The sequence below is a fragment of the Dermacentor albipictus genome, chromosome 2 (assembly GCF_038994185.2).
Source record: "Dermacentor albipictus isolate Rhodes 1998 colony chromosome 2, USDA_Dalb.pri_finalv2, whole genome shotgun sequence".
Lineage (NCBI taxonomy): Eukaryota > Metazoa > Arthropoda > Arachnida > Ixodida > Ixodidae > Dermacentor > Dermacentor albipictus.
In genome coordinates, this window is record NC_091822.1 from 198,767,984 (window position 1) to 198,783,409 (window position 15,426).

The 15,426-nt window shown below is 47.3% G+C and overlaps 1 protein-coding gene across 1 annotated transcript in view; it reads right to left on the reverse strand.

The window, feature by feature from the left end:
• Positions 1 to 15,426, reverse strand: part of bor (ATPase family AAA domain containing bor) — a 39,471-nt gene that overhangs the window by 20,468 nt on the left and 3,577 nt on the right. The window contains exons 4-7 of the mRNA XM_065435329.1: positions 15,307 to 15,376; positions 11,753 to 11,918; positions 11,350 to 11,419; positions 6,182 to 6,394 (exon numbers count right to left, since the gene is read on the reverse strand). Coding sequence (XP_065291401.1) covers positions 6,182 to 6,394; positions 11,350 to 11,419; positions 11,753 to 11,918; positions 15,307 to 15,376 — 519 coding nt within the window. The remainder of the gene's footprint in view (positions 1 to 6,181; positions 6,395 to 11,349; positions 11,420 to 11,752; positions 11,919 to 15,306; positions 15,377 to 15,426) is intronic.

Sequence of the window (15,426 nt, forward strand, 5' to 3'; positions counted from 1 at the left end):
AATAACATGCTTGCTTCGCTACAGCTATCTGTTGCGGAGTTTCACTTCAGTTCGCAGTGAAGTTTCATGAGTAAAACGGGTTCAGCAGTGAAATAAGCTGCACCGCAGAATTTTGAAGAGTGAATTGCTCAGACTCCTTACATTTTGTCCATGCCTGCTGCACAACTCATTGCTCCCGCCGATGAAAAGACTCTTCAAGAACAGCAGACGCTTCGGAGGTATCAAGTACGATGCCATCTTGAAAAGGCCGCATGACGATGATTTTGTTTGCTGCTGTGATTGGCTGACGAAATAACACAACTTCACATAGTCCGTGTGCCTTTGTTGTCAATTGCTGTTTTTTTAAGATCTATTCTACTAAAGTTATCTTTATATTACACTCTTGGGGCTTCTTTGTTCTTAGCAGTGTTCTTCCTGCGCGAGTTCACGTGGTTCTTTGTTGGCCAAGTAAAGGAGAGGTGTGTCGCACAGGCGTACCTGTAAAATACACCTTATTTCATTTCTCTTTTGTGGGTTTATGCGTTTTTATGGCAAATGGTGGGCGTTAGTCCCATTTGTACTAGTAAAGGTACCCCCCTCATTTGCATAGAAAAGTTGCCTTGAGTTGCTCCCCCCCACCCCCGAAAAAAATCCTGAGAACGTGCCTGACTTCCCTCACCACTAATTCAACATCTTCATAAAACTGTTCTATTTCTTCATCATCGTGAATGGAGGTTGTAGTGTAGGATTGTACTACCTTTATTCTATAACTACTATTCAGCTTTATTATGACTACTGCTACCCTCTCATTACTGCTGCAGAATTCGTCAATGTTGCCCGCCATGTCCTTAGGGATTAGGAATCCCTATTGCAAAAACCAGCGTCTTTCAGTGCCTTCCAGTGTGAAATCAACACATTTTTTGGCACTGGATTGCACTGAGGATGCTGGCGCTCGCTAGGAGTCACTGAGACACCGGTGAGAACACTGAATAACAGCTGGGTCACACTGGACGAGACGCTGGTTTCACTGCTATGACGCTGGAGCGCACTGATTTGTGCTGTACACCCGCTGGTTGTTGCTGCAGTTCGCAGGCTTGCACTTGAAACTGTGCTGATTGCATTTGCACCGCACTGGTTCCAGTAAGCAACTAGTATAGGCACTGCTGAATGTTAAACGCTTTATGCAGTCTGATCGCTAGATGCCAGTCTCTTGTCTTAATGCTATATCGTGGAGTTTGTGGGATCGCAAGCGCATCCCGCTATCTCCGGAGCGGCCACGCGGGTATCACGTGATAATCACGTACTCGCTCGCGGAGGGTAGCGGGGAGAGGGCACTTCCGCCGCTCCCGCTGCTCTTCGCGCCTGGCCGTGACGCCTGGGCCCAAGGCACCCGTTTCCCTCCTTTCCCTTTCTTGAAACCGGGGAGACTCCCTTTCCGCCGCTCGGGGAGAACCGCTATTCTCCCGATGCATCGTTGTATTTCAACTGAGGAGCTTGTGACTGGCCGCATCTCAATTCAGGCACTGAGACCGCCTCACGCCGTCGCTGCACTCGGCCTTTGTGAACGACTGACCGCCCCAGGGCCCGAGCGCGGATTCACTCTGGGTGAGCTGAACTCTTAGCAGCCTCTTTTGTGGTTCCCATATTGTGCGGTTTATTTCACCCCCGGCGTGTGGAACGCTTCGCCGCTGTATTTGTGTATGCTGTTGTCAGTTGGTACTTGTACTCTAAGGTGAATAAACACCTTAGGTCGAGACTCACCCTGCACCAACGTTACTAGACTAGCTTCAGTTTTAAAACTCGGCGCCGTTGCGCGGAACCGCCACCCGCCCGCGCCTTCGTGGCGCTGCAGTCGCGCCCGGCTTCACTTCCTCACTGGCCGGCTACGCGGGCGGGCCGGACTAAGCACGCGGTGCAGCGTTAGTGTATTCTGTGGTTCGTTGTTGACGGCTAATTTCAGCAAGCATGTCATCCGTGGAACTGTAGCCTTCGCCGAGTTTCTTAATATCAGCAGACGATGCCGACGTGCAGCGTACCTGGCTTCAGAGCTGCTATCGGAAGGATGTCGACAGTTCGGCGCACCACTTTTTCTGTGCTCCCAGCAATGCGACGCTTTGCTCGGCGTGAAACAGAGCTATCCCCACTCTTAGGAGGCTACAAACTAATACATACTTAACGCCAGCTAAGTTACACCAGTGGTACCCTACACTATACTCCCCGCAATGCCCACACTGTGGAGAGGTAGCTAACCTCTACCACATGGTGTGGGCTTGCCAGTTTAATCCCATAGTTGACCCCATTCCAAAACCCTCAAAAGAGCACTGGGAGGCTATTCTGCTCAGCGATGATCCTGACCGTCAGTACTGGCTGGTGGGGAGGGCCAGCGCAGCAGCAGTAACCAGTGGGCTACCGGAATAGGCGGCCCACCCACGAGTTCTACGAATATCCTGCAAATAAAGATGTTTTCAATCAATCAATCAATCAATCGTGCCGACCGGGAACTCTCTGCGAAATCAACGGTACGCGCTTGTGCCACTGCTCCCGCGTTCGTCCTCGTCTTCCACAGCGGGCTGCGTGGCCGTTCATCTTTCCAGCGTAGAATTTCACTTCACTTCTGTCGTCGTAATGGGGAGGGGGTATGAGCCATTGCTTAAGGGAGTATGAGCCACTCATGGTCTTACGCAACGGAAATATTTAATTTTGAAGAAATTTATATCGAAGAATGTACAAGCGGCAAATCGCAGGCGAAGGCTGCTAACCACGCCACCGAGCAAACTCGAGACATCGAACGCAAGCGACAACTGCGGACTGCGGGCATACCGTCAGTGACGTCGTGGTCTCCATCGCAACAGCTTGTGCGTGTAACCTCATAACTGAGAAATACTTTAATGAACCCTCGGGATTAACCCAGTGATAAACACAGGGGCCGCACATTTCAGCTTCGCTGATTTACCATCTTCACGGAATGAAAAACCTGACTTCTTTCTTCTTCTTTTTTTTTTGTGGCTAGTGTGTGCAAAGACCAACCTCATCTTTCTTTTTGTAGTGCTTCTTTGGCGTCGCGAGAAGCTTCGGTGGGGATGAAGTTCATCCTACAATCACGCACCTTGGCCAGATATTCAGGCTCGTGAACCTAAACTGCGCGAAACGTTAAGACGACAAGAAGAAACACACGGCATCTAGAAACGCAGCTTCTGCGCTTCGCTGTATGCGTTTCTTCCTTTCGTGCAGTTTACCCTTCTCTCAGTATTAACGAACTCGCGCTATAAATCTTATTGCAGTAGCTGGATACCGCCTTCTCGTGGTATCACTAATTCGGACAAGGGAGAACGCCAGCGAGCGTGAAACACGTGCAAACTGCTCGCCCGCACGAGCTCAAGGCTGTGACGAGGCGTCTGCACTGGAGCCCGATGGAACAGCGCGGCCATCTGGCGGCTGTCACAGAAGTGGCGACAGCGGCTGTAAGCGCGCGGGCGCGGAGTTTTACAACTGAAGCTAGTCTAGTAACGTTGCCCTGCACCCCCCCCCCCCCCCCCCCGGCCTGAACCTGCCGTGGTCGCAACTCCCTGCGAACCGCTGGTTAGGGGTCACAGCCCTGACTGTTAGAGCTGCTGTGAAAGAGCTTGCGAACGACTGCCGCTCCGCCGGCGCTGTGCGATCCAGAGAAGGGTCAGGTGCGCACGCGCGAACTTGAGTAATACCCCTATAAGTTATTAAAGTCTATTTTGTGACACAGCTTGGAACAAAGGTGCGTGAGCTGCCCTGTTCATGCATGCATATTTGATGCCAATGATCACTTCTGTTTTTTGCATTTTAACTTTTGACTGGACGGATAGCTACGTTCTTGAACGAAACTACGCAAACGCAAAGGACACCTCATTTTTTAGTAGTCTGTATGTAACCAATGATTATGAGTTGTTGCCATTGTCCTAGTGTTGTAGAGTTGACATGAAACCCGAAAGTCATTCATACATGCTCAAAGGGACCCAGAGTTCGAAATCTACCGTTGATTGATATTATTGCACCGATAACAAAGCTGAGGCGATTCGTGCGCTTCCACTTCTTCTAGTGTACTAAAACATAATAGATAAAAGGTTCTGAGGCTCAAACACACACATTTTAGTATTCGCCAGGTAAACTCTTAAGCAAAATTAACACCCTTTGGGTCGTATCTTGCCACACCACAATAATCGCCATCTGTCTTGTCCGCATTTCCTTTCTTTAATGCTGCACTTCCAAGTTATTAACGGCATGCGCGTTATCAGCATGACAGAGCATTCTCGAAAGAAAAGTAGCGAGCACCGCGTTTTCAAGAAAGGAAACACAAAGCAGCACAGATGACGATTATTGTTGTGTGGCAAGTTACAAGCAAAAGGGTGTACATTTGTTTAAGAGTGTGCCCGTTTCGAGATTGGTCCCTTCCACCGAAGCTTAGGCCTAGTAACCGCCGAGTCTGTTTACATGCTATCTGCGCTCGGGAATCAACAGGTCTAACAATGATAAATCACTTTATATTTCAGATTTCGCATTGGTGTTCTTATGTAAGCAATTTTTTCGTGTCTACAGTGTCAGCAGAATAAGTGATGAGTGCCAATGTGACGTGCTATAAACATAGGTGTACGTGCTGTCGCCGAAGGCTGCCAGCACTAGCCTATGCTTCCCTGATGAAATTATGACTAGACTGACGTGTAGATTGAAACGCATCATTTAACTAAGAAAATGTTGCATATTTTTTGTGCGAAGAACAAGAAACAGCTATCAAAATCAGCAGTAACTGCCCGCACAGCATCCCGGGTCGGCGGTTCATTTAAGACTTTTTTCGCAGTTAGAATGCCATCACAAACGAAAATCAGTGTTGTGGCACTTTGAAGCATACTAGTGAATATGGACAACTTTTTCCTTCAGATACAGGCATAAGTTTTAGTTGCGGGGCGATAGCATATCTACCATGTCTGTTTGGCGAGAGCGCACCCGGATTGCATGGCAAATTATGCATGCTTTGCCAAGTGCTGGTATGGCGTAGTGGTAAGGTACTGGGCTTGGGATCTGTACGTCAGACGATTGAATCCTAGTACAAATATTCTTATTTTTTACTTTTTAATTTCTTATTGCACTAAAACACTCTCTGATGCTTTCTGCATTAAAAAAATATATACGTACCGTGATCAGGAACCGCTTATTTCACTCTCTAGAGCTGCTTTTCGACACTGCGCCCCACGCCTCCCAGTATGCCGCACCTACCCAGCGCCCCAGCATCCAGCGCGCGACACTGGGCCCATAATCCGGCATGGCACTGGACAATGAATACTGGGTTTTGCTATAGGGTTCATACCCCGTATTGCTTCTTATCTGGGAGTACTCAATAGCAGAGGACGTGGCTGTTATTCAGCACTGTATAAACCTCACCAGTTCTTCTAACCTCACTAAGGCAAATAATATTCCACATAATGCCTGATAGTTACTCAGAGTCCTGCTAAGCTAGCTTCACTCGAGAGGGTTCATGTGTTGAACGCTGCCAGGTTCAGTTTCCAGTGGCAGCCTGTCCTGATCCAGAGATTCTTGGCACCCTCTGCTGCGCTGGAGGTCTGACCGCCAAGGTCAGGTGCTCCGCAGCTTCTGGGGACTGAGGGTCATAGGTTTATTGAAGGCGTTATGAGACAGGTAGTGGCCGAATACTGCACTAGGCAAATTCCTGTTCTGGTGAGGGAGTGTCTTTTGTTGAAGCTTAGTGGGCCTTCTCAATTTGGTTGCACCTGGACTAGTGTAGCCCCACTGGCTCTTGGCAGAAAATGCCGGTGTCAGGCGCCACTCCAAGCCTAGATATCTAGTGAACTGGAAATGGATTCGAACTTGCAATCTTCAGATTAAGAGGATGAGGTTATAAAAAAAAAAGGAAACCAAACAAAATAGAGAGAGAGAGAGAGTAAGAAGAAAATAAAATCCTCAAGGATTTGAGCTTTTCACTATAGCAAACGAGCACCTCAGTACTACTGCATTAACTTTTCAAGTATACATTTGAAGCTAGCAAAAAAAAAGAAAAGAAAGAAAAAACAATGTGAAGCAAATAAGCCTTTTAGACCTACAATATAAGCTAGTTCAGCACCTACTGCACAAGTGCAAAACCTGTACCTAGGGGTAACAAGGATTGTTGAAATTAAAGTCGGAGTAATAAGTTAAGAGAGAAAAGGATGGGCGTGCTTACATCAAGCACAACACCCTTGAGGGCATCCGTAGGCTTGTTCGTGAGCTGGCGGACCGTACGAACAGGGTGCTTGATGGCTTCCATGACTGTGAGCCTTGAGGTGTCGCGCACCAGTGATGGCTTGCCTAGCCGCATTTCTACATATCGTGCTGCAATGCCTGTGCCCAGCTTGGCAGAGTACACACCAAGGGCCAGTAGGGTCACTCCAGCAGCCTGAACACAAAAGCAACAACAATAAGCTGAACGCTCTGAAATGCATAAAATTTGTATGGACCAGAACATGCATATTTCATAATACTGTGGCTTAAAGGAGCCATGACCTATAGTCATCCAACTATTTGCAATTTATCACTGAAACTGGGTGGGGCCAATGTGCTTACATAACCAAAAAAGGAACTTGGCTCTTGCAACATATTTTATCATTTCCAATTCGAAGTCATTGTCTCTACATCCCTCCCACCAACAGTGACCACCATTTTAGCATGCCTTGTAAGGGATCAATAAGTGCTGGCCCACCGCTGCTTTGGCTGCTCCAAAAAATTCTAAAATCATATTGGCACCATGCTGGACTTCTCTTGCTTATGCTCTGGCACCCAACAGAGCAGCAGCAGGGGCATTGCCGAGGCATTGTGTCCACAATTCCTTCAATCGTGCAATAGAAACCGCACAAACCACGGAATGCCTACAGAACTATTTTGGGCTCACCAGCAAAATGCACATGCAAAACCACACATATGCAATGCACACTTGACTATGCAGAACGTAGTTCATTTCGTCACTTGTTATCAGTGTTGCCAGATTGCTGTACGGTCCAAGAGTGTGGGTATGCTCGACCCTCACGTGTTCCCTGATGTTGTTTCCCCTGCATAGCCCTCGTGTCTCCTGTAATCCAGCTTCTCCCTGCAGCTAATTGCCGGGTGGTCGGTGTGGGTGTAGCATATTACGAGAGATGACGTGAGTGTAGTGCTGCTAATTCCACCTAACGGCGGGGCTCGATGTCTAGTCACTATGAGTTGGACTTACTAGATTTGTCTCATGCCCATCGGTATGTTCTGTGGGTAGTAATTCGGATAGCAGGCATTAGTGTATGAAAAGTGCAGTAAATGCCCTTGTGATTGTTTGCACTACTGTGTCGTCGTACCTTTTTCCTAAGAGCATGTGCAAGGTCCCCACATCTGGCACCTGAACCCACGACCCGAAGATTATGAGCGTCATGCTCTAATAACTGAGCAGCCGCCTGATCTTTTGCAAGCAGACTTAAACGTTGTACCACGCGGGCAATGTGCATGCAGAATTCCTCTCCCTTGCTCTACTTTAGTGTTTATCGAGCGAGTGCACTGGGGGAGTGTACGCAGCGTGAGCGGAGTCACCCCTGGTTTGCTGTCACTTGTACATTATCTGCACTGCTGCCCCGGCCCACGATCGAGCCACCACAGGCAACATAGATGCATGCGGCCAGTTTGGTGCAGCGACTTTGGCAGCTGCCTGTGTCCGGCTCGCAATCCTTGGAGGCTTGGAAAAGAGCTGGCAGTCACCAACAGCTACTGTGGCTCTCGCCAGCAGAGTGTGCCAGTGCGAGCGACGCTTGCTCATGACAACTAGTACGTCGCCATTTCTGGGATCCTGGCCTGGAGTCGTGCCATCGAGTCTGCAGAGCTGCTACTGTGATCAGTGGATGCCAGCAGTGTACCTCAGAGACATTGTTGGCGCGCAAGTTATGGACAGTGCGTGGCATTTCCTCATTGCGGCTGCTGCTGCACGTGCTACTTCTTGTTTGCGAAGCAAGTGTTGATGTTAGACTGTGTGACATGTTTCGGCAGAGTATGTAGTGATTTAAGCTTGGGGGGATGTGGGAATGCTCAACTCCTACGCGTCCACTGATGTTGTTTTCCCTGCATGATCTTGCGTCTCCTGTAATCCGGCTTCTCCCCGTAGCTAAGCGCCAGCGGCGGTTGGTGTGGCAGCAGCATATTACAAGAGATGGAGTCAGTGTTACACTGGTAATGCCACCTAACGGCAGGGTTAGTCAGCTGCAACAGGGAGTAGGCTCTTCCTCTTTGGCTGGGGGTCGGCAAGCGGCGTGGAAGTTCCGCACGTGCACCCATCCATGTTTCTGCGAGACCATCTTGTGAGGCCTAGGAGCAGGACACCAGAATGGATGAACACAATCATTAAACGCGCCACTGTTCGCATGACCGCACACGTGAATTTCCAGGCATTGGTGACCAGCATGGGGCGAACATATTCGCTCCATATCCAGTCGCAGTGAGTCGGACTTTGTAGATTTGTCACACGCCCATCAGCATCTTCTGTGGATAGCAATTCAGCTAGCAGTGTTAAGAACTGCCCGCTGAGGTGCAAGTTTTGCCAGCCAGTTGCGACAGCGGTGTAAACTTTTCCTGGAACGCTACCGCAACCCTCTAGCCACACGGCGTCACTAAGTCTACTGTGTCCGCAGGACAATGCGCCACATCCGCCACTCTGCATCGCGGGATTGCCGAGATGAGTTCGACGAACCAGGCTTTGGGACTAAACACGCCACCGCCGACCTGGTCTGCCGTGAGCAAGGGAGGTCCCGAGGGAACGTCTTCGGAGGCCCCTTCCCACACGCCTTTCAAGACGCAAGACAATGGAGAACCGGCGGCCGCGCTGCGGGGGTCAGCTCGGGGAATAAGATGCGCCTTCCCTGACGTAAGCCCCAAGTTCTGCGAAGACCGTCTGACGTCAGTGGGGACCGTGAACCTGTGCGGAAGTGTGTGTGTAAGCCCTCCCGCAGAGAAGCGACTCGTCTACTGGTCGAACGTTTCCCTCACCTAGGGATCGAAAAAGGACCGAGTGTTTATAAACCGCTGTTGTGCGGCTGCTCAGTGTACTTTCTCTCGCAGTCATGCTAGACTTATGAACTGCAATGTCCTTATATAGATACTGTAAATAAACCCATATTCCTCGTTCTCGATGAGAAGCAGTCCTTCCCTTCAACAACGTCCTCAGCGTGGATAAGTTGGACGACGGCATGGGCCAGCTACCATCTAATTCATGCCCGACTCCAATCTTGACAACTGGTTACGAGCAGAGGGATTGACCTCCCAATCCTCACAGCAGGCATTAGTGTGTGAAAGGTACAATAAATGTCCTTGTGATTGTTTGCAATACTGTGTTGTCGTTCCTTTGTCCCACATGCGAGATCCCCACAGCAGCAATATTAAAATATTTTTTTTTACCCCACTGAATGCCTTCAAAATTAGCAAGCTTGCTGTGGAACACTTACCGTCTGACATGCAATGCATAATTCAAGCTCGAACAGTTGGTCACATGGCTCCTTTAACCCTTTAAGGGCTGACAAATAATCGTCAGAGTCAGTGGATGTGTCTATAACATAGAAAACACTGGCATCACTGTCGATGCTTTCGTGTAGAAGCAAATTATCTTTTCAGCTTTATGACCCAATCAAATGAAACCCACACTTTTACGAATGGTGCAGCAACACTCGACTGGCAGCCATCCTTTTTAACATCTCTGCCAGATGAACTTAGAGTCTGTAGGCCTCCTGGTGGCTACAGAGGGAACTCACCAAAGTGCCAAAATGAAGTGGAGCACCCAAGGTCCTTACTGTCACTAATAAGAGCACCCAAGCATGTGGATGAGACAGACTCATAATTGGCACTAATTGCAAAAAAAATTGTAACCGTGTATGTCTTGTCTAAGGTTAATAAAGAGAGCAAATGACATGATTTGTGTTCCGAGATAAAGGATCATTCCTCTTACACAGTGAGCAGCCAGTAACGAATCAATAGCATACTCCAGGCTCAACCACAATATACAAAAATATTGGCATTTGCCTTTCTTTCATAACATTTAGCACAGGCCCAAAGAGCATGCATTAGACTTCTGTTTAGACAAGGTGTACAAAAGGCCCGATGCAAGCAGTATAATCACCTTGAATCCTTCAAACATTGAATAATTGGTTTATCGGTTTTCTGGGTTCTTTTTTTAAATGCACCCAAAGCGGTGCATGAGCCCTTCTGCATCTCCGCCCACTTACAGTAGAATGTGGTTGTGGCAGCCAGGATTCAAACCTGCCACCTCATGCTCGGCAGCACATCACAACCATGCAGCAACCAAGGAGATTGCCAAGCTTTGAGGGATACTGAATTTCCCAGAAGCTGCCTCTTTCGGCAAGGCAGTCATCAATGATAATGTACACTGGTAGCAAACTACTGTATTACAAGCTGTGAGCTTATACACTACTTTCTTTACGATGCAATCCCTCAAGCTGTATCTTCTGATAAGTCGTGGGAGCCTTTGTTTACCTTCGTGTAGATACAGCGCATCTTTGATAACATGTTCAAGACCAGGGGTGCAACAGATGAAATAGGATTTGGAGTAAGTTTTGGAGCAGAAAAACATTTGAGACAGGTACATGAAAAGAAAACTGCACTTTGAAGCATCAAATTCCGAATTTGGAGCAGTTTAATGGAGAAGAAGTTATGCAGAAACCATCAACAATAATTGTCAATGTAATGTAAGCGAATATCCCAAATGAACGAGCAAGCGACAGTCTCCACCCCTCTTTGCAACTCAGTTGCCCAAGAGCATGCACCTATTCTTTTGCCAGGTTTCCCTCCCCCAAGTTTGAGCACCATTGTACTACCAGCCTACCACGAAAACAGCTGGAAAAGCCAAAGAAAGTTATTTGCTTTAAAAGCTGCATTGTAACCAGGAAGCAGTGTTGCAAATGCAACTCTGTGGGCGCCCAATAACAAGCACGCATACTCTACTAGAAAATTCTACCCGCGCCTGACCATTGTTGCATCTCCACGACTGGATTGGATTGGCAACGTCTCTCACACAAACGATGATGCATGGCATGCTGCTTTCATTTGCCGCTAAATCTAGTGTGATTGAGAATTACTACAGCTAGTCAGGAAATTTGGCGCAGCGTGGCACAATTTCAACTAATTTCATGCTTCTGGCAATTGTATCAAAATGATGCAGCTGTTGCACCCTTGTAAGACAAAGAGGTTTCCAAGATCCCTCCGAATTTACTTAATGAGGGAGCCTAGTGTGCGAATTTGTCAGATTCACAATATATAAGGTAAATAACCAACTAAAAATGCATATCACATTTGTATTTCTCAACCGAACCCTAAACCTCATAACAATCTTACCGTGGCTGACACCTTGTCCCAGTCAGAGATGAACGCTTTAAATCCTTCACCAAACACAGCACCTGCTGTCCTGCAAAGAACATGACAGAAAACTAGCGACTGATTTTTCAATACTATTGGGTCAGAAAATTATATGCAACTTCATACTACCATATTGGATAGAAATGACCATCAGGAGAGAGCATAACTACAATGTACACAAAAGAATGAAGAATTAGGTGACTTGGTGTTGATTCATAGTAACAGGCATTGTACAATGCTACGCGCACATATTTCCATATGTGTTCCAACTGCACAGTGGTAAAGGTGTGTTCATTTAATATGCATACAACCACAGCCACGCTACTGCAACCCATATAGCACGAATCGCCACAAGCGAATGACAAAAGACATCCAAGCTCACTTGATTGACTCGAGCACCGTGGCCCTGTTTTCGGCAGCCTTCACCTTGATCTGCTCGATGTAGAGGTCTTGGTTCTCGCGGTCGATCTTGGCCTTGGCCCGTAGCTCAGCTTCCAGCTTCTTCATGTCATTCTTGTGCCGCAATTCCATTTCATGCTCTATCGTGGCTGCACACATTATTGCTTTGTTAATGTGTACAATGTGTTCTTCACGATGAACAGGGCACTGACACAAGCACATTAGGTGCCCCCTCTCCATTTCTGCTTTGATAAGTGGTTGTTAACAGTAGCCATACTTCTGATCTTGCACAGAGTAATAACACCAAATGCAACATTTTCATTTACTTGCAGCAACCAGTTTCAGTTGATTCTAACAGTTCTCGAGGACGTAACGTGCACTCCAGTCGTGCAGCCACCAGGGCAGGCACCCATGCATCTCGCAGCACAGTTGTCCGAGCGATTATGATCAAAACACATATGTCAATTATTTGTAAAAGATGTCACAATGTTTTGGAAGTTCATGTATATTGCCACTAATAAACAGCATTCTAAAGCTCACTTGCAACAAGCTCTTTAAAATATGTATTAAAACAATTATGCTTTAGCCAAAGCATCTGATTTTGAAACATGGCACAGGGCATCAATGGCTTTATGGAAACAATAGTAAAGACACTCTCAGTTAAATATTTTATGTCAGTGGTCCTTTAAAACTACAAATATCTGGTTTCAGGCGCTAGTATAAATTATTTCAATAGGTACTGGCCCAAAAGCCAGCATTAAGCTGCTCATTGAAAAAAGGAGCGTGTAAAACAATGGTCAACACTGCGGTGTTATTGGCCCAAGTTAGCACTTTAATAGAATTTCCAACATGAAGCTAACTTCCCAATAATAATCTTGTCACATGTGCCAAAATAATGTGGCTTATGGCCAACACAGTGGCATGCAAACATTGCGAAAAACAGAATGTAGAAGATTAGTGTTAAATGCAAGAGTATGGCAACATTTTTATCGTTTACTTATATTACTTGATGTTCTTGACCACAAGCTGCCACAAATTGGTATGTGGCCATCTTCAGAGAAGGCAACATATGTGGTGATCCGAGCCTCAGTGCTGGACGAAGCAGGCTTCACACTCACTCTCAGAACACGGCAGTGAGCAGAGAAAACAGTGAGCATTCTCGGGATGCCTTAATAACCCCACGGGCACAGTGGATGCATGGCTCACTGACCTTCGTCGGACGTGGCACAAGGTTATGCGCCTCATAAAACAAAAAATAAATTAAATTAAGGGACTTTAGTGCCAGAACCACAATCTGATTACGAGGATTTTGGGGATTCTGGAAATTTTGACTAATTGAGGTTCTTTAACATGTACCTAAATCTAAGTACACGGGTGTTTTCGCATTTCGCTCCCATCGAAATGCAGTCGCCGTGGATGGGATTCAACCTTGTGACCTCATGATTAGCAGCTCTACACCATGGGCACTAAGCAACCAGGGCGGGTGCACCTCATAAAACGAATCTGCTTTTGCATGGGTGGTGCTGGTACTGCCATATGCCAAAAACCTGTGCTTTGCTGACGTTCTGAGTACTATATGGTGCATGCTGTTATGATATGCTTGCTCAGCACTGGACACAACTAGAGGTACTTCACAAAGCAGCTCTCCATGTCATTGTAGGGCTCCCAAAACACACACACGTATCGAGGAGCTGCATCGGTACATGAAGTCACCCGCTTTCTGCGCAACCACAGAAGCATCGAAGGCAGGCCTAGAAGAACGCCTGAAGCACACCAGATAGGGCAGGAGGCTACTGGCCTACATGGGAAAGGACACATCGACTTTACTAAAACAGCCATCAGAAATTTCACTATTGCAGTTGTCGACAATGACATTGCAGTTGTTGACACCATGCCAATGCCTAAAAACATGGGCGCCCAACATACGCACCATCGGGCAGCATTCGCTGTGTGTCACACGCGAAGATTGGCAGACACGCCACCAAGCCAAGAACAACACAGTCTCAAACAGCATGCTGGTAAAACACATTGATATATACACTGAATCCCAGTCTGCACTGCATGCCTCCAAGTCTCATCACACAGCCTCATCAGAAGCGCGTCTTGTCAAGCAGGCCTTCAGGCTTGCAAAGGTCTAAGGGGTCACTGCAACACTGCGTTGGATCCCTGGTCACCAGGGCATTGAGGGAAATGAGAGAGTCTACAAGGCAGTGTGTGCCCTTCTTTCCAAGCGTGTTGTCTCCTAGGGTTCTTCAGCAACCCTCACCACCACCAGCATAACAAAAGGACCACCGTACAACCCAAACAGAGAGCAGCCAACCTATGCAAGAGGGAACACTGCAAGTGTTCCCCCAAACCCACTCCTGTGGGTCTTTCCAGGTAGGGGCAGGTGCTGCTGTATAGACTCTGTTCCAGCTTTGGTCTCATACCGGACGTTCTGGAGTGGGGGTGGTGATACCAACCACACTGGGAGAGACGCCCTCCTTTCCTGTATCCCAGCTTCCTTCTGTCGCAGGAACCCGGCCCCTCAACAGCCTCCATGGACTAAGAAGCATTCCAGGAGTCGCACAGGTGCCCCAACTGTGCCATGGTAATGCAACTATCTGCAGCCCATCTGTTTTGGGAGCGCCAGTGCCATGGTCAGCCTCGGGACCACCGCCACCTGAGGGCAGTGCGAGTGTCGTCCTACAAGGAGTGGATTAGGCTAGCGACCGGATCAGCGGATTCCAATAGGGTCCTTCTGGACTCACTTTAGGGTTTCACCATGGACGCACAGCTCCTAGGATGGCTCTAAAAACATCCTTCCCTCCCCTTCCCTCCTATTTCACATCAAAGGCCTTCAAGCCATCCCTTCATAAAAACATTTTTATCATCCCCATTCAATATTAAAGAGACACTAAACCAGTTTAGACGGTTGCAGTATTCTTTGAAAACGCTATCTGAGATAATGTCGCAATATTAGGTTGATTTTTAAAAAAGAAAATAAAGGTCAAAGTTCCATTTCTCAAGTTTCAGGCCAAAACCTCAGTGTTACGTCACAGTTTTCAAAGTATTTCTTCATATTTACATCACATCGGCTCAGTAAAGGTTCTTGAAGCTTGTCATGTTTAATCTTTGGCTCCTTTACAATGCAATGCAGTCCATTTTTACCAATAAGCGTTTAACCAGACCCTAGCAGACATAATCAAAATCCATGGCATCACAAGGAGCTGGTGCGGGAACGTCAAGGCGGCATCGCCAGCTGTATTTCCTTTTTTGCATCTTTTAGGGCTTACCAAGGCTCTTCTCGCGGTAACAGTGGCCTTCTCGGCATTGTGGAAGCGTGATTTACTAATGTAGGTGAAATCATTTCTATGTTTAGCATCCCTTTAAAAAATATCCATACATGAGGGAGAAAAAAATGCCAAATGCTTGCAGAATTATTTATAACCTCACTAACTTTGCAGTCATGTGATGATGAACTTCAATCCAGGATATCATCTTAGATTATTTCTATTACAGCAGTGCAAAACATGCACCACTAACGAATGAGCTTACCTCTCCTTAGGGCTTCTTGCTTTGCCACTGACTCCTCTTGCCGCTTTAGGTTTTCCTCATTCGCTCGTTGCTAAGAATGATTAGAGAAAGGTTGTGTATGCTACGTTTTCAGGAACAAGA